The sequence below is a fragment of the Onychostruthus taczanowskii genome, unplaced genomic scaffold (genome assembly GCF_017590055.1).
Source record: "Onychostruthus taczanowskii isolate IOZ18803 unplaced genomic scaffold, ASM1759005v1 scaffold118, whole genome shotgun sequence".
Classification (NCBI taxonomy): Eukaryota; Metazoa; Chordata; class Aves; order Passeriformes; family Passeridae; genus Onychostruthus; species Onychostruthus taczanowskii.
Window position 1 is genome coordinate 1,001,528 of NW_024498329.1, and position 14,691 is coordinate 1,016,218.

At 43.5% G+C, this 14,691-nt stretch overlaps 2 protein-coding genes across 2 annotated transcripts in view; both read right to left on the minus strand.

Annotated features, from left to right (window-relative positions):
• Nucleotides 1–4,124: 4,124 nt before the first annotated feature.
• Nucleotides 4,125–10,235, minus strand: FBXO22 (F-box protein 22). Its single transcript, XM_041427729.1, has 7 exons — nucleotides 9,993–10,235; nucleotides 9,773–9,905; nucleotides 8,949–9,036; nucleotides 8,454–8,549; nucleotides 7,425–7,589; nucleotides 6,929–7,094; nucleotides 4,125–5,881 (listed from the first exon to the last, which is right to left on the minus strand). Exons 1-7 carry the CDS (start codon nucleotides 10,094–10,096, stop codon nucleotides 5,452–5,454), a joined length of 1,182 nt encoding a protein of 393 aa, XP_041283663.1. The 5' UTR covers nucleotides 10,097–10,235; the 3' UTR covers nucleotides 4,125–5,451.
• A 51-nt stretch (nucleotides 10,236–10,286) lies between these two features.
• UBE2Q2 (ubiquitin conjugating enzyme E2 Q2) overlaps nucleotides 10,287–14,691 on the minus strand; it is a 46,565-nt gene continuing 42,160 nt past the window's right edge. The window contains exons 11-13 of the mRNA XM_041427730.1: nucleotides 14,121–14,216; nucleotides 13,605–13,671; nucleotides 10,287–11,859 (exon numbers count right to left, since the gene is read on the minus strand). Coding sequence (XP_041283664.1) covers nucleotides 11,828–11,859; nucleotides 13,605–13,671; nucleotides 14,121–14,216 — 195 coding nt within the window. The 3' untranslated portion in view covers nucleotides 10,287–11,827. The remainder of the gene's footprint in view (nucleotides 11,860–13,604; nucleotides 13,672–14,120; nucleotides 14,217–14,691) is intronic.

Below are 14,691 nucleotides of genomic sequence, written 5' to 3' on the forward strand. Positions count from 1 at the left end.
ATTTTCCTTCTGGCTCTGAATTTTTGAAGAAATTTGAAATTGAAAGCCAAGAAGAAATGTGGGATAGAACTTCTCACAGCAGAAATGGTCATTATTCTAAATTATCTGCTTATGCTTATCCAAGTCTGTTCTGGCTCCCCTGGCAACTGCAGCCTGTTCAACATAATCTGTATGTAAGGCAAGAGATCCATTTCATGCAATGAAATACAAACCCTGTGAAATACCAATAGTCAGGCTGCTGCTCAGTTCCATCTTTGACACTGATCCTCCACTAAACCTTTCAGCAGGAACCATTTCTAGAGCTGCAGAACCTGAAATAACAAGAAGATACTGCTGGTTTTGGTCCCCAAATAGAAGCCACAACCAATTTTTAACACTTTTTAATGCACTTCTATGTCAGTTTCTGTACCATTTAAAAACTTTTTCTAGTGCACATTAAAAGAGACTGTTTCCAAATTTTCCTCTCAATGCAAGTAATACTTCATCTAAACTTCTGTGCAGGCAAACAATGGACTGTAAAAATCTGGGTGAGCTTCCACTGGTGGCATTTTTTAAGAGGACTGGATCACTTGAATCTATGTTGTACATTCTCCATCACAGAGTTTGCTGCCATTCAGATATCTTCACCAGTTCTGAAGATTCCACGGGAGTTGCTCTTTTGAGAGGATTATTGTTTGCCATCACTGTTACCATATTGACAACCAAGATGCATTTAATTCAAAAAAAGGTGTTTCTAACTCTCACAGCTGTGAAAATTTATCATGGAAAGGTGACATGACCTGCCACTGACTCAGTGGTATGAATCTCTGAAACATTTATTTTCAGAATTTTGTGCTACCTGCTCAGGGAAGATATACCTGTGAGATGTAATGATGACAATTTATACATTGTATTTCAAAAGCATTTAGAAGCACAAATCCAAATGATTTGGGAATAAATTTTCTTCATGTAAATTATCAAAGCACTTGGAAAAAAAACCTAATTAGCTATTTCTCTGCTGATAATTCTAATATAAGTATCCAGGTGATATCACTTCCAAATCCAAACCTCTCTCAGGCGTTTCCTTTGAGTTTCCAATTTCTCACTGTAGCTGTATGTTCTCTTTAGACTAACACCCCACACTGTCCTGAAGTGCTGGTAGGCATGGAATAATCAATTAAAAGGCCCTACAATGTTTAAACTTCTATTTGTTTGAACTAAAGCAGTAGAACAGGAGCAATGCACAGCAGCAGAAGTAAGCTTGGTTTACCTCGCTGCACACCTTGGAGCCTGCAGCTCAGAACCCCCTCGAGTTCTGAGTCCTGCTGAAACAGCTGAAACAGCCTCTCCTGAAGCTGGCTGAGAAATGGGCTTAGCAACAGGAAAAACTGCAATGATAATGAGACTCAAACAACTGTGTTACCTGCATTTGTCTGCACAACATACAACTGCTGTATTAAGATTAAATGGATTTTAGAGATACACCACAGATTCATAAAGTAAAAAAAATCTTCATCACCACGAAATCATGAAAAATAATCAGAAAGTGGAGGAAATAATTACTTTCTTAATGTTTGCAGAGTGCTCAGAGACTATAAGAGATCCTATAAAAGACCACTTAACTGTACACTTAAGATCTTTGTAAATTCTAACTATGCAAACTTCTCTACTTCAGATGTTATTTTTCTGTATCATTCTGTTGAGTAAAACAGAGCAGATATCTGAATGACAAATGCTTTTTGCTTGTTCTCTCACAGGGCCAAACGCCACAAAACTTAATTCCAATTTCTGATATGAAAGCTAAGAACCCCCACCAGTTACTTCTAGTAGAAAGAAGTTGTCAATTTTTAGAAAGAAAAATAGAAACTAAGAGGGGGTAATGACAATTAGTAAGTTTTGAGGTAAATTTTTAACTAAAAATTAATTCAGAATCATATGTAACTATTTGTTCTTAAAAGTTTTGCTCCTTTTTATCAATTTATTCTCACTTTATTACGACTGCATGTTACACAAACATCCTATAATGACGAGATCTCTGGATAGTAACTTTAAAATAAAAGTGATAGCAGTAATAGCTTTATGTTTGGTAGTTGCTACTTTAGTTGTGTGAGTACAAGGTTATACATCACACTGCTTGCCTATTATTTTTTGTGGTTTTGAAACCTACAGATCAATTAATTGAATGATGCATGAAGAACAAATGTGCAGCGAAGCATTCATATTCAAAACATTGGAAAAAACAATGTCTTTACCTTTTGTAAGCAACACCATCACTCCTCCCTGCAGGTCTCGTGACTTTGCAAGTTTTACTTTTTTTGTAACAAAACCAAAATCCAGTTGTGGTCACTTAGGGACTCTCTTCTCTTGCTGGAAACACGTTACTGTCAGCACTGTAACTGCAGATAAACCTTTAGATATCTTTTGAGTAATCCTGCTATTTACATTTCCCTTAATTGCTGAATGCTCATTTAAGTAACTTTAACCACTTCAAACCTCATGCTTGCTTCTTTTGAGTAGCAGAAGTATAAATTTTGGCACTGCAAGACTTTCTATCAATTATCTCTGCCTTTTGGTACACACACCTTGTAAGTAAATATATTTGGGGTTCTCTCAGGAGTTGTTGTGGTTGAAGAGCAAATAACAGCATGGAGGCAAAATGAATTTGGATAGCAAAACACTTTAATGACAGATGTTGCAATTTTATCACTTACACCATTTCCCATGGTGTCACATGGATGTGGCCTGGGACAGACATTCTAGTAGTTCCAGCTATGTGCATGGTTCTAGGGTTTTCATCTCTACACTTCTTGATGCTGGAGAGAAGGACTCCTGGATTCTGATGCAGACCCCCCACCCTCCACCCCCTTTTCTGTACTGTGTTTACCTCTGAAGGTTCCTCAGCTACAGGACCTGCTGACTGTCTGTCCCCTGCAGACCACCCTGGTGGTTCTGGTTTAGCTGTGCCATCATCTGAGCTCACCATCAACTCCTCTGACCTTCTGGCCAAGTCTTTATTGAGGACACATGGTTGATCACTCTTCAACTGCTCCAACACAGCAACCAGTTAACCTTCCCAGGCTGCTCAGCACGGCTGACAGCACCAGGAATCCTACCTGCATTACAGAAATGAAACATTTCCTTTCTGTCCTGTTAAACATGAAGTTTATGCAGATGCAAAGGGCCAAATGTGACATTCTGGTTATGCTAAAATAACACACATCACCTCCCACCAAGGGGCTTCTCTGAAAATTCAACCGTACTCCACTTCCAGATACCTTTCCCTCTAGATGAAATAACTAATTGTTGTCCAAGTCACACTCACACTTACTAATCTTCCATCCACAAATTGCCACTGGGAGTTCACAGCTCATACTATCTTCTAATTAAAAAAACCCCATCATCAATACAGCCATGGGGAAGTGCTGTCTGTGCTCAACTGACAACAGTTAATGCTCACATACACCCCTACCAAAGCTCCCTAGGCCGAGTCCAGGAAAAGTTTTAACTAGACATGGACATAAAGTTGCTAACTGAAGTCTTCTTTGATACATTTAAAGCAAAACTTGTTACTTTGTTACAACATACAGGTAAGTCTTTTCTTACTACACTGAAAATGGGTCAGCTGCCTAATTTAGCATTTAGAAACCTGGTGATATGGTGCAAAATCAATCTTATTTTCTTGTCATTCTATTACTACATGAAAATAAAAGGGAGGAAATAATTTAAAAAACAGCAAATATATATTAACTACACTGAGACTATGCTGAATTTGCTTACTTGATACTGCATGCCAGCTGCAGCCATCAAAACAGGTGACTGATGTAAAAGCATGGGAAAAACATGCAGAAGCACAAGTCTTACTTAAAGTCTCTATATAAATATAATATAGCCAGATCTTGTGTGTCCCACCATTCCAAATTTGAGAACAAAAAACTTCCTATAGAAACTTAAAGATAGATAGACTTATTTCTAAGTACTCTGGATTTAAAAGATTGTAATCACACTACAGGAGAAGAGGCAACTGCTATATTCTGACCTCACAGCTGAGCAACTGAAATTGAGTTCAGGGTGGTGAGCCCACCTGAACTCTTAGCTGGACAACATCTTTAAATCAGAGCTTTCTCTAAGAATAGCAGGCAAGGTACTTTTACATACTTCGATCTTTATTTAACAAGTACTTTGTTAATTTTCTCTAAAGATTTTAATTGATTTTATCTAGTAAAACTTCAATTTTGCAAGTAGGACTCTGGGAAAGTTCTGCTTCTCTAGAAATAAAATCCAGGAAATGCTAGATTTAATGCATCAGTGGTTTTTCTAGAGTGCTTTATATGCATAAATAGAGCACATCAAAGTACTGCTTCTTTCTACATTTGGGTTTGTGTTTGCCATTGACACTAAGTTGGAAGGAGTTGTCAACTCTCTCAAGGACAGAGGCCCTGCAGAGACACTGACAAAGAGAGATGGGCAATCACCAACCATATGAAATGTAACAATGCAAGTGCTGGATTCTGCACCTGGGACGGGGCAGCCCTGGCTGTGTGTACGGACTGGGGAGCAGGAGGGTGGAGAGCAGCTGTGGGAAGGGAGCTGAGGCTGATGGTAAGCTGGCTATGAGCCAGCTGTGTCCTGGCACCCAGGAGGGCCAATCATGTCCTGGGGGCATCAAGCCCAGCACTGCCAGCCAGACAGGGAGGGGATTGTCCTGCTCTGGGGCAGTCTCCAGTACTGTGGGCAGTTTTGGGCACCTCCATATAAAAAAGACATCAAGTTTAGAGTGGGTGCAGAAGAATGCCATGAGGAAGGGAAGGATCTGGAGGAGAAGCCTTATGAGGAGTAGCTGATGACACTTGGTTTGCTCAGCTGGGAGAAGAGGAGACTGAGGGGAGACCTCATTGTGGTCTTCAATATCTCTTCACTCTCGCGACCAGTGCCAGAACTCAAGGAAGTGGCACGAAGCTGAGCCAGAGAGGTTTAGGTTGGATATCAGGAAAAAGTTTATCACCCAGAGTGGCTGGACACTGGAACAGGCTCCCCAGGAAAGTGGTCAGAGCACCAAGCCCTGCCTGAGATCAAGAAGAGTTTGGACAACACTCTCAGGCACTTGGTGGGATTCTTGGGGTGTCCTGTTCAGGGCCAAGAGTTTGCCTCACCGACCCTGATGGGTCCCTTTCAATTCAGCATATTCTACTATCTGTAGAAACCATTTTCATTTTGGAAGAAAGAGGCTTTCTTCAAATACAGAATTCCATCAAATATAATTTCCTGCAATTCTGATATGTACAAGGGACTACAAAAAATGCAAGGTTTTCTCACAGATATTACAGTAAATTCTATTGCAACTACAAGACTCAGTAACATTACCAAAGTGATGTTTATGTTTTGGAAGGGGCTTTGACTGCACGATGTCCACTCTTCCAGACTTCTCAGCTCTCTGGAATGAAACAAACAGCTCACTGAAGCATTAAACCTTACTTATGCTTGGTTTGCTTTAGTTGAACCAAGGTGAATAAGAGTCATAACTGTAGTATAACCATGAAGCAGGTCATCCTTTATGTCATTACATTCTCTTAACACGAAATTCCCAGTAACTATTCGATCACATCCTATTTCCCCATGTCCAAAAAAGCCAAAGAGGGGTACATTTGGAAAAAACTTCCTAAATGCATCTGCTTCCATATTCCTTTTGGTTTTGTAATGCCGATATCCTCTGCCAACGCAGGCGAACATGAAGCCAATGGTGTTGTGCTCAGGGATGTTCGCTGCTTTGAGACGCTGCATGGCCGCCTCTGCTGTCCTCTCATCAGCCACATCCTGGTCTAGCAGGACAGTGGCACTCTGGATCTGGGGACCGCTGAAAGCCAACCCAACCACACCGCAGGCGTCACCAGGCTGGGCGTGGTTACTGAAAGGCAACAGGCACTGAGTTAGAGACCACCGCGGGGGGACCAATCCTCACCAGACCAAACTGCTGCTGCGGCAGACCTAGGGGCAAAGCAGCCGGCACTGCAGTGATTCTGACACCAATCAAAGTCAAAAAGCAAACCAAACACTTCATATTTTAGCAATGTTTTTGTGTAGCAACCTTTCACAAAGAAAAACTTCCACATCCATTACTAGGTATTGACCATAAACTTGTTTCACTCATGCCAAACTCAGTAGTTTGTGTATGTCACAGCTCTGCAATTCCAACTAACACATCAGTTAAGACAAGCAAAGGCACTGAGGATTTATACACTGAAGCAGGGCAGCAGTCAGTAAAGGTTTTGGATTCATGTTGCTTTAAACTGGTTGGCCAGGGCACATGGGCTTAAGTAGTTACGTATTTGACCTTTATCTGCAGTGACTTTATTTAAGGTCAGCTCCCTTATCTGGGGCAACGGTGCAGCTGGCAAAATCAGACGCAAGAAGAACGTTGATGTTATTATGGACTCCAGCCCCCAGTGGGACGACAGGAGCTAGGGGCATGGTTGCACCGTGCTCCACAGGATGAAGTGCCACATCCTTCAGCAGCTGCTGTGCACCAGGTGAGCTCCTGGGGCACAGCCTTGCTGTGTGTGCAGCTACTGCTGCGTGCTGTGAGCCAAGCTGAGGCAGATACACCAACACATGTTCACAACCTGGGCTCCATCACAACAGGCACTCATTCACCTGCCCTCCAGAAATGAAATGCTGACTGCAATAAACACACAAAGGTATCTGAAGCTAGAAATCTCCTTTTCATTGGGTTTTTCCTAGTTGGGTTTCCAGAATCCAAATTGTAACACAGCCATACCAAGCTTCCAGCTTTTCTGGCTACATCACAGTGTAGCAGTTGTGGCATTTTTCCCTTTAAGAAATTGTTATTTTACTACTGGTAAGGAGATTTTCAATATTACTAGAAGGCTATGGATCTTCAATGTTTCTCTCATGTTAAATCTTTTTCAAAATTTACCTTGAAAAAAATACCTACTTCTCAGAGGTCAGTGATGTAAAGCTCTCCACTTGCCCTCCAGCCAGGATGATACTTTTCTCATTCAATGGATTGACTATTTGATGAAGAAATCGAGTAGCTCCAGTCTTCCAGGAGTTGTAGCCAAACAGAAGAACAACACGGAGATCTGGGTTATTCTTCAGACCTACAAACAAAAGCCAACACTGATCCCCTTATTTTTAAATCCTGAACTCTGAAGTCTAACCATCCTAGTTTCTCCTCAAATATTACATCACACTTCTCTCCCAACAGCCCCACTTGAAATGTAACTGGAGTAACTGGAACCCGATTCTCGGGATGACTTCTGCTCAGTACTCCAGAGACTGGGAGGAGCAGAGATGCACAGCCACCAGCTGGAGCCCCACAGAGGCTCTTGGAGCCAGTACAGAAGCTGCTGGTTCTACTCAGAACTCCACAGCACCTCAGAGAGCAGCACCTCATAAAAGCCTACAGAGAGGAGAGAAAAATGACATACCTGCTTCAGCAAATTTGCTTTCATCAAAGACCCTGTTCTTCACATCTTTAGAAAAATGGAAGGTATGAATTTTCACCCCATCAATTTTGGGAAACAACAGAGCAAACCCAGCTTCGCCCTCTTCAATTTCTTGAGGCTGATTGCTGCTTGAACCCATCGGGGTAACTACAGAGACAAAACCAAGCATCTTGTGTTCAGAGATTCTAATACATTAATTTACACTGACACGGGCAGAAAGGGATTGAACAGCTCAGGTGATATAAAACATGACAATCTATTTCTGTAACAACCTATCTAACTGAAAACTGGTGTGATTTTTTTTGTTAATGTTTTGGAAAGATGAAACATGTAGGTCCTCCTGGCTATCGATCCCGCTGAAGTCAGTTTTGACATGGAGACATGGATATATTTACACATATCTCCCCAGGCACACCAAATATAAAACATTAGGAAAACAAGAACAGTACAATACAAGCCTTCCTGCCAACTTCCACAGGCACACAGACATACTCAAGTTTTTAAGGTGTCCCATAAGCATGTGATGACAGTATAAAGCAAAACTGATACAAAAATTGGGAGTGTATTATTAAAATATGGTAATGACAACAATCAAACACCTTACTTATAATGTGGGAAGTGAATTTAAGGTGAGAAACTATAAAAAACCAACTTTCTAATGATAAAAGTGAAGCATGAGAAATAGCCTGCCACGGGAGGCCGTGAATTTTCCAGTTACTGCATATGCCTCCTGCTAGACCATTACAATCAGGTATATACCAAGATGCCCTCTGCAGTTAGTCACAACATGACTGAAATGTATACATAAATCCAAGCAACATTCAATAAGTACATTAGGGTGCCAGGGAAAGCTGCCAGCCCAATTAAATCAACCCTTTTAATTATAACTGCAATACATGCAGTAAGCTCCACATTACTTAGCAGCGACACTGTGAACTCCTTAAAATTGAAGGCAGTGCTGAACAATACCTTCAAGCTGACTTCTCAAAAACCCACACATTTTGCTCCTACCTACAATCCCTGGGGTGACCAGTCCAAGAACCTGACATCGCTTTGGCAACAACTTTTCAAGTGCGAGAGCCGTTTCTTTACTGTTTCTTTTTCTGGCTGTTAAAATAAGAGGAAACAAAAAAACCCATCAGACAGCAATAAAAGTGTGTTCTGAGCAAATCCCACAGCCGACCCTGTCCTGTTTAACCAATGCTGCCCATCAGTGGCCGCTCTGGTAACAGCACACTGGTGTGCGCTGCTCCCCGAGAGCACAGGGCTGCCGGCAGGCACACGCACAGCGTCCTCCACAGCAGGGACAGGAACCCCTCATCTGCGACATTAACAGAGATCTGCGAGCTACTCCGTGCCACAAACGCAACACCACGCGGTCACGGTTTCTGCAAAACATTTCCTTTCCACTGAAACCAAAACACAGAGAATTCCCTTTCAGCTGACTACGCTCTACTTACATCCCAGCGTATCTTTAAGTGGAAGTGAGTTAGGGCCAGGCTTTACCTTTCTTTTGCTCGTGACACTCCTCGTGCCCGCTGAAGGTCTCTGCATCAGCGATGTAGAGCACGGTCTGGGGCAGCACGTGCACCTTCTGCAAAGACACAGCGGGAGGAATACATAAGACAGGACAGAGCGGAGGGAAAGTGAGGGCAGAAAACCAGGAGAAACTGCTCCTGCTCCACCGCCGGACCACACCAGTCCCCTCCCCCTCACCAGGCTCCTGCCAGCCAACAGATAACCTCTCATTAACCTCGGCAATGCCCAGAGGCACTTCTGCCCACAGGCAGGAAGTGACCCAAACCTCACAGAAGCAGGAACAGCTCAGCAGACTGGCCCATGACTCTGTTCCTTCTTTTAGCACTATCTAAACTCGCTGCACTCATGGCTATCGACGTCTACTGTTCACCAGTGCTGGTGCTAGGAAACAGCGTAGAGGCGCTCCCGGCCCTTCTTGTCCCAGCTGGTTTAACACCGATCTGCTGAGGCCTGTCTACTGCGGGAAGACCCCGACATGAATCTTTGTGTAGTGAAGACCCAGCACCAGGTTAATACTGGAAAGAAATCCTGCCAGACAGAGAAGTCCTGCAGTGTTTACTCAGTGTCTCCCCAGCCTGTGAGGGTTAACCTCTTAACAAGATTGCCGCGATGAACAGATGTGCCCTGAACTGCAAATCCTCGGCGTTTTGATCGGTGTATTAACACGCAACACTTGAACTGTCAAAACCACCTATGCCTCCGAGCACGTCCCTTTTGCCGAGCGGCTGGAAGAAGCGCTTTCAGCGTTTAAAAGAAGGCGCCGAGCTCGCGCCCCTCCGGCGCCCCCTCACCTCGAGCTCGCGGGCCAGCGCGCGCACCAGCGCGTGGTTCTCGGCGGGGCCCGGCTCCAGCGCCGACACCCACGCGACTCGCTGCCGCGTCCGCAGCGTCCGCCGGGCGCACTCCCTCCAGAGCCGGCACACGCTGCAACAAACACGGACACTGCGCGTCGGCCGCACGGCCCCGCCAAGCGGAGCCGGCCGCCGCCCACCCCGCGGCCCCGGCCCTTACCAAGCGGCCCGCAGCAGCGCCTTGGTGGGCAGGAAGCCGAGGACACGCTCCACCACCTCGGCGAGGTTGGCGAGCACGTAGCTGCCTTTCGCCGCGGCTTCCATGGCCCCGCCGCCTCCCCGGCCCCGCTGCCCTGCGTCACGTGACCCGCGCGCCTCCGCGCCTGAGGCAACTTCCGGTCAGCGCGAGGGGGCACGAGCCACTACACTGGCGGCGCCTAGCGGCGGGGAGGACTCGTCCCGCTCTCGCCTCCCCCCTTCCCTCGCGCCCCGGGCCCCAGCACGGACACAGCGCTTCGTAAAATGCTTTTTATTCATAAACTTGATGCAAGTTTACAAATTACTGTACATTGCCAAGGAACTCTGCCAGAAGAAATGGAACCCACACCGAAGCATGCGCCGCAGGGCGGAGGCCGTGCCCGGAGAGCGGCACAGCCCCAGACGGAACAGCGCGCACTGCGAGCGGCGCCGAACCTCGCCCAGGTCGTTTCTCTCGAGCTAAAAACTGCATCTAGAAGCAAATGCACAAGGACCCGCGGGCGCCTGATAGAGAAAAGAGCACAAGTTCGATAGTCAACTAAAAAAAAACCCATAAAAACATGCTTCTGCACTTGTGAAAGTGCTTAATCCATGGAACACAGCCTTCACTCAGCCCCGAGGAGCGCACAGGCCTAAGGACTACTACTACAACCAAAGTAAGAGTCGATTCCGGTAAGGCAATGGAATTGTGTAAGTACACAGACCCAGACTCATCTCCTGATAAAGAAACAACAGTTCCCATTAGTCTTTCAATAACAAAACCACCGTCGTAACTATGGCAGCATTTCTTACGCCTCTGAATTGGATGACATGTTTCTGTACTTTATTGTAGTTTTTATATAAAATTTTTTCATTCAAGGACTTTCCTCTCAATTTGTGCCAATCGCTTTACAAGTTCATTAGTTTAGAAATGATTGCAACAACCCGTTAATAAAATGGAACACCTAAAAAGGTTTTTAGTATTTTAAATAACTTCAAGCTTCATACTGTGGCTCTTCTTGTTAAGGAGGTTGAGCCAACAAGTAGCAGGAACAGCCCAGCAAGTTCTGATGCCCCAGTGGAAGTGACTAGTTACAAGGTTTTATTGGCACAGCCTTGCTCTGCATAAAAACAAAAAACCAAAACAAAATAAAAAAGAAAAAAACAAAAAAAATCTAAACAAAGAGCATCTTTTCCAATAAACAGTTCATATTCTCATACAGCCATGAAAAATGTTTAATGACTTAACATACATGTGTTTTTCCTATATCATTAATTTGGAAAATACTACAAACGCAGTCATTTTAGACCAGAAAAACTACTGTGATTTGCAAGACCTGACATTTCCTAAAACAATATTAAACAACGTATTAAACTTCTTGGCTTTAAATGAAACAATACAATGCAAATCTCTGCAGTCTGCATTTTGCAAAAAGTAAGAAATACACAAAAGTGTGTGAACAACTCACTCCTATTGTATGATCTTGAGTAAGTTGGTAGCCTGCTGCAGGGAGAGTTTATGCTTTCAAATAAAAAAAAAGAGAGAAGGGAGGGCATGGCCCAAATCTGCTTAATCCATAAGAACAAATATGGTAAAGGCCCAAACTGCTCCGTCCAGATGCCTAAGAAGAGCGGAATGGTAAGGCTGTAACTTATACTGTACGTGTCAGTTGACAGATAATCCACTAACTTATCTAATAGCTAAAGTCCTCAGGACAGCTGTTATAGGGGCACTCATAGCTTGAGTCTGTGTGTTGGAAAACATAAAAAAGAGCTTGTTTTGTTGACATTGGTCCAGGTATACAACAGTCCTCAGCATTAGCCATCTTCTTTTGGAGGAGTGTACCAGCCTGTGGAGAATAGAGACACGTTAGGTACCAACACTGCTGTGTCCAGACCATCCTACTCTTCACACCTGTGCGAGATGGAAGCCTAACCTGGCTCAATCCTCCCTCTTAAAGCCAGCTCAGCAAGAGCAGTGCCCTAAATGCGAGTAAGTCGGCAGTGGGAGACATGTGGCACATTCCAGGATCTGAGCTGGTGTTTGGGTGTGCACACACTGATTTCTGTGGCAGCAGCTATCCTGAGCTGGACAAGCTGAACACCAACAAGAGGAAGCTGCTGAAGGAGTAACATTGCTCTAACCAAACTTAATGGAGGAGAGGTAAAACCCCCAAGTCTTCAAGCTACTTAAAACATATAACATACAAACATAGACATACAAACATGACTGCACTGGGACAGTTATATAAATCCCATTTTGGGTACTGTAGAGTTAGGCATGCACAAGCAACTGAATAGTTTATCCTACTTCTGCAAATCTTACTGTAGGAGTAAGCTCAGAAATGCCAGCTGAATTACTGGTCTCCTTACATGATTTGCCATGTTTAACAGCTGAATCATACCTGATCAGGTGTGCACTGCTTTTTCCAGAGACCTCCAATCTTAATTCTCCCAGCCCCTCTTGTACAGTTTCCTTTCAGTGTGTGTACAGTGACTACAAGGCCTATTTGTGCTGTCCCAGAGAGCACGTAGCAGCTCTAAGCTTGACACCTTTCACAGCAGCACTGAGTACTGTGAATGCTTTGTGTACAGCTCCTGAGGCAGGACTGGCACCTTGCAGCACACACAAGTAAGCAGCCACACTGGCTTTTGCAGCCAACAAAAAGAGCAAGAGGCTCAGTTAACAGCAAGATCAAAATACTGTAAAATTGGAGATGATGTTGAAGTCGTTATCTTTGATCCTCCTCCCAAGAGCACAGGTGTTGTGTTCTGTGTTAGCAGCAAGGAAGCTGAGGTGCTCACTGCAGTCACACAAACACTTCCACAATAACCTCAGTTCCTGGAGGACATTGTGTCCAACCCAGAACCCCAAACATCACAGAAGTGTAACTGCACTGACTCCCTCATCACAAGACCAGAGCACCAATTCTGCTGACTACCTTTATGTAACATGTAAGCTACTTAAACCTTTTAAAGCCTCAGGCTTCTCACACTGCCACAGTAAATTCAATTATACCTGAAGCATTTATACACTTGTTTCATGCAGCAGAGAGACATTAAACAGTAAAAAAGGCCACACCAAAACAGGTGTTTCCCTATTCTACTGTATACTTCCCAAGCTAGTACACCTCACTTGGACTTCTATTTTTCAATCTCAGGTCTCTTTCCCCGCTCTCTCTCTTCATTAATGATTATTTCCACTAGGTTCTTGACACATGAAACAAAATCTTTGAGGCAAAGGGATAAACTCCCAGCAGATACTTCACCAATATTGAGAGTCCTTAAAGCTGCAGTAACAGTGAAGTTCCTTGGTCAAATGGCTGAACATGAAATGCAGCTGCCATTCAAGAAGCAGCAGGAACACACACACAACATTCAAGTAAACTGGAAAAGCTGCAATGATCGCAGTCAAGTTATTTAAGCACTACAGTGTTTCCAGTGCAAGATGAAAAGAAGGAAGAAACATTTATGGTCTTCCCAAGCCAAAATAAGACACTTTGTCACTTCAAGTTTCTCTGTGGCAAACACAAATTCCCAGGTATTGGGAATGGGTGCTGTGCAGACAAGAACAAAGTGGCAAGAACATACATACCATTTTTCTCATGTATTTGTACTAGTGACTTATAGGACTGCTGTGCTCTTGCTAGATTATATTGATTCTGAAAGGAGAAAAAAACTAACATAAAAACCTGCATCTACACATGCAAGACTCAAAAAACAGTTCTAACAAGTACATTTTTAAGCCCACTGCAGAATTAATTCCATGCACAATGTTGAAACATTCCTGGCTTTCAAGATTCCCTTCTTAGAGCCAGAAATTCCAAATCCTCCCAGTTCTAATCCTCCTTCCCTCCCCTCACTTGCCAATACAAGGATAGCAAAAGCCTACCCTGCCCATCCCAAGGCTTTATTCACCTCATATGCTTGTAATTAATTAAACAAAAAAAAAAGTTTAATTGCCAGTAAGAAACTCATACAGGCATAAGACGATTTGAAATGCATTTATATTTGCAATAGCAATTCTGTCATTAAGCATCTTCTATGCAGGTCAGCAAGGAAATGCAAGCCCAACAGTGATTTGTGTAATTGAGAAACACAGCACATTTACCTTATTGGCTCCAAACTGTACTCTGGCTTTTCCTTTGACTAAAGTGGCATTGATCTGCATGATGACTGATTCTATTGAGTAGGCACTGCTCCAGCCCTGAAGGAGGAAAAGAATGCTAACATTCAACATGTACTTGCTTCTTGTGCTCACCTCAACAAATCTGTTTTGGAACATGTGCTCTGGGATTTTTTTTCCCCTGCATTCCAGTTTCAACTACTGATTTTCAGTTAACATTTATTTTCCACAAAAAATCTGTAGAATTATATACAGTCCTAGTACTAAGAACTCGTAAGAAGGAAAAGGCTGAATTACATTTTCAAAATACAGCAAGACAGGAACCAAAAAAGCTCCATCCTTACACCACTGACACATTTTCAGCAATGTCACAACAGAAATTACAACTCCTTTTTCCAAGAAGTAGACAAGCCTGATCTCTAATGAAGCCGATTCAGTAAGTTGTAAGAAATCTGCTCATCTCTGGTATTGCTTTACCTTCCAGAGTTCGCAAAAGTTTCTGCCAGAGCCTGCAAGTAAGTTACTTCATTAATTTACTTGTTTTAAAGAGAAAATC

What these genes read in the sequence shown, in the direction of transcription:
- FBXO22 (XM_041427729.1), bottom strand. Translation starts at nt 10,096, where the DNA reads ATGGAAGCCGCGGCGAAAGGCAGCTACGTGCTCGCCAACCTCGCCGAG. An exon ending in GTGTCACGAGCAAAAGAAAG is followed by an intron (nt 8,550 to 8,948) that starts GTAAAGCCTGGC and finishes TTATTTTAACAG; the next exon opens with CCAGAAAAAGAAACAGTAAA. An exon ending in ACATCACTGACCTCTGAGAA is followed by an intron (nt 5,882 to 6,928) that starts GTAGGTATTTTT and finishes GTTGCCTTTCAG; the next exon opens with TAACCACGCCCAGCCTGGTG.